The sequence below is a fragment of the Myotis lucifugus genome, unplaced genomic scaffold, assembly GCF_000147115.1.
Source record: "Myotis lucifugus unplaced genomic scaffold, Myoluc2.0 scaffold_2068, whole genome shotgun sequence".
In the NCBI taxonomy this organism is placed as follows: domain Eukaryota; kingdom Metazoa; phylum Chordata; class Mammalia; order Chiroptera; family Vespertilionidae; genus Myotis; species Myotis lucifugus.
The window spans coordinates 18,215-23,858 of NW_005873116.1; the positions used below are offsets into that span (position 1 = coordinate 18,215).

The 5,644-nt window shown below is 40.1% G+C and overlaps 1 protein-coding gene across 1 annotated transcript in view; it reads right to left on the reverse strand.

The window, feature by feature from the left end:
- Window positions 1-3,000: 3,000 nt before the first annotated feature.
- Window positions 3,001-5,644, reverse strand: part of LOC102423881 (UDP-glucuronosyltransferase 2B31-like) — a gene marked incomplete at its 5' end in the record, with an annotated part of 7,263 nt that continues 4,619 nt past the window's right edge. The window contains 2 exons of the mRNA XM_006108318.2: window positions 3,001-3,224; window positions 4,182-4,269. Coding sequence (XP_006108380.1) covers window positions 3,001-3,224; window positions 4,182-4,269 — 312 coding nt within the window. The remainder of the gene's footprint in view (window positions 3,225-4,181; window positions 4,270-5,644) is intronic.

The window sequence follows — 5,644 nt, forward strand, 5'->3', positions numbered from 1 at the left end:
TGCACGAATTTGTGCATTGGGCCTCTAGTTCAATAATAAGACAAATAACCAAATTTCAAAGTTGTCAAAGTTTTGCTATACACATTTCTCTAATCAGGCTATATGCATGCTTAATGGCATATGAAAATAGGCTAATATAAAAAATATGCTATGGCTTTATGCAAAGTGCAAATTAAGTTGACAAGGAGAGACCCCTTCATCCCTACTAGGATGGTTATAAAAAAGACAGATGAGCCTGGCAGGTGTGACTCACTGGATGAGCATTGACCTGTGAACCAGGAGGTTATGGTTTGATTCCTGGTCAGGACACATGCCCGGGTTGCGGGCTTGATCCCCCATAGGGAGCATGCAGGAGGCATCTGATCAATGATTCCCTCTCAGCATTGATTCTTCTATTTCTCCCTCTCCCATCCGCTCTGAAATCAATAAAAAATATTATAAATAGAGCGACAGATGACAACAAGTATTAGCAATGTTGTGGAGAACTTGGATCTCTCATATACAGCTGATGGGGATGTAAAATGGTGCAACTTCTTTGAATATCAGTTTGCAGTTCCTCATAGAGTTACCATATAACTCAGCAATTCTATTTCTAGATTTATGCTTGAAAAGAAATTAAAACAGGTTCACACAAAACATGTGTGGAAATGTTCATAATAGCAAACTGTGGAAACAACCAAAGTGTTCATGAACTGATCAATGGGCAAATAAATGAAGTATATCCATACATAGACTGTTGGGGACAACAAAGGGGCTCTGTAATAAATCAAACAAAAAATAACCTCACAGGATGATCTGATCCTAAAATTCTTAACTGGTAAGGTCATGGTGGGTAGTCATGCCTCATGCTTGTAAAAAGTTTTATCTGTGACTTAAGCAATCCCTGTCTGTTGTTTTTGTGCATCTATGTTAATAGACCTTTAAAATGTCAGATTAGTCCTCTTTTTCAGACTCCTCAGAGGCATAACTACCCTCAAGGGAGCACATAATCTTATCAACTATTGTGTAATCTTCCTTATGCTACCTCCTCAATTCCAAATGTATAAAAGAAACTGCAAAACAGCCATTCTCAGGAGCATTTGCTTCCTGGCATGTTGACTGTTTTGTTCAAATAACCTCATGCAAAAATTGAGGTTAGTTGCTGTGGTTCAGTTGGTTGGCCATCATCCTCTGCACTGGGGAGGGGGGGGGGTTGCTGGTTTAATTCCCCATCAGGTCACATGCCCAGGTTGTGGGCTTGATCCCCAGTAGGGATCAGCAGGAGGCAGCTGATCAATGTTGCTCTCATATCGATGTCTCTCCCTCTTTCCCTCTCTCTCTTAAAAATAAATCTTTAAAATTCTCTATGGGTTTGAACATTTCTTATGTTGACACTATTACTCAGCAATAGAAAGCTATCGCATGCATGAAACTCAAAAATATGCTAAGTGAAAGAAGCCACTTGCAAATATCATATTCTATTTGTCTGAAAATATCCAGAATATGGTAATTTATAGAATAGAGAGTAGTTTAATGGTTGTTGAGATTTCATTTTGGTCTGGTGAAAATTTCCTAATTTTAGATTATATTTACAATTTCATAACTCTATAACATACTACCTATATTTGATGTTTCTATATTAAACATTGAATTTTATGATATGTAAAATATATATTACTAGAGGCCCAGTGCACGAATTCATGCATGGGTGAGTTGATCCAATGGTGGCCCTCTCGCTCAGTCCTGATCAGGGAAGGGCTGGCCTGGGGGACGGACTGCAGGAGGTTGGCTGGCCACAGGAGGTTGGCTGTGGGATTGCACTCACCACCTGGAGGCAGCTCCTGCATTGAGTGTCTGCCCTCTGGGGGTCAGTGTGCATAATAACGACCAGTTGACTGGTTGACTGGTCATAATGGTCACTTAGGCATTTATATATATAGATTGTAAAATATGTTAAAATAATGATAATAAAAATCATTTTTTTAAAGTAGATAGTTATTGTCAATGTAAGAACATCCCAACCTATAGAGAATTTTTATGAGTTTATTTGAACCAAACTAATGACTAATGCTGGGAGCAAGATATCAAATGCCCCTAAGAATAACAGTTTTGTAGCTGCTTTTATGCATTTGAGATTAAGTGGAAAACAAAGTAACATTACATGAAGTTGGATAAAGCAAAGCAGGGATTGGATTACAGGGTACAGTTAAGATTTTGTGCTCTTTTGAGAGTTAATTCCCCCCCTCCTTTAAAAAAATTTTTTTATTGATTTCAGAGAGGAAGGGCGAGTGAGAGAGATAGAAGCATCAATGACAAGAGAGAATCATTGATCAGCTGCCTCCCGCACCCTCCTACCCAACCCCCACTGGGTACCAAGCTCACAACCGGCAACCCAGCATGTGCCCCGACTGGGAATCAAACCGTGACTTCCTGGTTTACAGTTCAATGCTCAACCACAGAGCCATGGCAGCCAGGCAGTGCCACTTTTGAGGGGTATTATTTCAGGTGTTTTAAAGTAGTATTAACCTAGATGCACAAGAACAATGGGCAGGGCTGGTGTAAAAACTTTCAGTTAATAAGTTACAGGCCTGGAGCATGTCTACTCATCATGACCTGCTTAGTTAAGAATTTATGATCAGATCACCCTGTGAGGTACTTTCCATGGAAACCCCCTTTTTGTCCACAAGATTTATAGTTTCAGAAATGTTTGGCACCAAATTAAAATATTTTATGCAACTTCGTGAATTCTTCATTGCGTCATTCTATGGGTTCTACCATATTTTCAAAACGTGTCCTTGTACTGACCAGTATAACTTTGTGTATTCTTGTGTAGAAAATTGTTGCAGTAATTGGTTCCCTGTTCAATCAGGTTAAATGAAACTTTAAAATTAATGGTAAAATTGGTAAATTTAAGATTGGTAAAATCATGTTAATAATTTCAAAATTAATCTCTCAATATGGGGTGAAACTTGTACTCATCATTGACAAAGGAATCTATAAATACAATTAAAATTGTGGTACTCACGATGGGTCATTAATGACTGTTTTCAATGCATTGAGCAAATCTGCACTAGACATGGTGTTGAAGTCCATTCTGATAGCTGCTCCCTTGGTCTTCATGCGAGCAATGTTATCAGGTTGATCTGCAAACATAGGGATGCCCACCATAGGGATCCCATGATAGATCGCTTCATAGATGCCATTGGTTCCACCATGAGTTATAAAGGCTTTGGTTTTTGGATGACCTAGGATTGGGTGAATTTCAGTAAATTACTAATTATAAGTCTTAGAAACAAAATGAGAGTTGGGCAAGAAAAGCACTCAGGCACTGTATTCTAGATGACAGATTATTATACACATGAAACTGCATTAAAATAGATTTTAGATCTCAGAGAAAGAAGAACTTTAGTTGCTGAAGAGGTAAATAGATACTGGTACGGCATTGTGACTTGAAAAATGAATACAAGATTGCTGGGTAGACAAGTTGAAAGAGAACGTTCTGCGAGGGGCGGGTGCTGGGGGAGGGGGTCAATGGGGAAAAAAGGGACGTCTGTAATACTTTCAACAATAAAGATAAATTTGAAAAAAAGAAAGAGAACATCATGGATAAAAAATAGCATGTGCAGAAAAAAAAAGAAAAAAAGAAAAGGAGGTGGCATGTTAGAACATATTCTCTTAAAGAAATAGTGTAGCCTCCGAGTATTACGTGTGGGGTGTCCAGGCAGCAGGAAATGTCAGTGTGGTGACTCTGGAATCAGAGGAAGAACAGACCACACTTTTTCACTTCATGAAAAAGATTATGGCTATTTCTTTATTGAAAATGGAGTCACTGGTAATAAATGAGGTGCTCTTATTTTTTAATGGCAATGAATGAATACCCATACAGAAGTGGAAAAAATAGAAATAAGAGGGGAGAAGTAGGAGGCAGAGTGGTAGTTATTGAAAAATTCTTCATGAGAAGTAATTACACCTGAAATAAAGATACTTGATTTCAGACATAAGGAAGGAGATGGTCTATAATAACATATTAGCTTTTATATGTTATCCTTTTTCCCCAGGACTGGCAAACAAATATAAGGAAATTAAGTTGTTTTTTTTTTTGAGTTTTTCTAAAATAAATGTTCAATAAATTTGTTTCTTTTTGAAGTATTATCACTCTCTTTGGAGTTATTGTTATTTTAGTGTTTATTTTTCAGTCTCACCAAGAAGGTCATTCTGGGGGATCCACTTATAGAGCCGAGTATTTGGCCCTAAGGTATCTGGTTTCTTGCCGTCAAATCTCCATAGAACCTGTTAAAATAAAAAAATATTTTATTCCATGAGTTGAACTAAAGGTATAGCATGTTCAGATTATAAAGAAATTAAGAGATAATCTAGTTAAAGCCCTTCATAGACAAATAAGTAAAAGGACAAGGGATTAAAAATGAGAACTATTATAACATTGGTATGATAAAAGTACCCACATTTTATGTGTTTAATTTTAACATTCAATCAAGTATGAATGCAATCATGATGTGGAACACATACAGATATACAAATGAGATCATCAATGATAAATTAAAGTATTTAAAAATTTTAGGCCTGGCCAGCATGGCACAGTGGTTGAACATTGACCCATGAATCAGGAGGTCATGGTTAAATTCCCAGTCAGGGCACATGTCGGGGTTGTGGGTGTGTGGAAGGCAGCCTATTAATGATTCTCTCTCATCATTGTTGTTTCTATCTCTCTCTCCCTCTCCCTTCCTCTCTAAAATCAATAAAAATATATTTTAAAAAATTTAGGTCTAGTCATAATTCTAGTGCAAAAAAAGTAGGTATTTACTGCACATATCTAATCTAACAAAAGAGAAACATTCAAATTGACCATACCTTCACTAAACAAGCCATGCCCACTAGCCAATCAGAGCTACTATATGCAAATTAATCCAACCAAGATGGTGGCTGGAAGCCACGGAGCTGGAGCAACCAGGAGGCTTGGTTGCCCCGGCGATGGAGGAAGCCAAGCTTCCCCACCTGCCCTGGCTGGCTGTTGTCTCGGCTAAAGGCAATAAAGTTTTAATTATAGAAGATAAATAAATCCCAGATACTTGCTTCCAGCCAGCCTCCACTGGCAGCTTGGATGGTTGGAAGCTGTGGCCATCCTGCAAACAGCCATCAGCCCCTCACCCAGGCTGGCCAGGCACTCCAGCAGGACCCCCACCCTCATCCGGGACACTCTTCAGGGCAAACCAGCCAGCCCCCACCCATGCACCAGGCATATAATAAAAGGGTAATATGCAAATTGATCCTAACAGCAGAACTACTGGGAATGACTGGTCACTATGACACACACTGACCCCCAGGGGGCGGATGCTCAATACAGGAACTGCCCCCTGGTGGTCAGTGCACTCCCACAGGGGGAGCTCTGCTCAGCCACAAGCCAGGCTGACGGCTGCCAGCACAGCAGTGAAGCCAGGAGCCTCTCCTGCCTCCTCAGCAGTGCTAATGATGTCCGACTGCAGCTTAGGCCTGGTCCCCGCTGGCAAGTGGACATCCCCTGAGGCTCCTGGGCTGCCAGAAGGATGTCTGACTGCCAGCTTAGACCCATTCTCCGAGGAGCGTGCCTAAGCCAGCAGGTGGTCATCTCCCAAGGGTCCCAGACTGCGAGAGGGCACAGGCCGGGCTG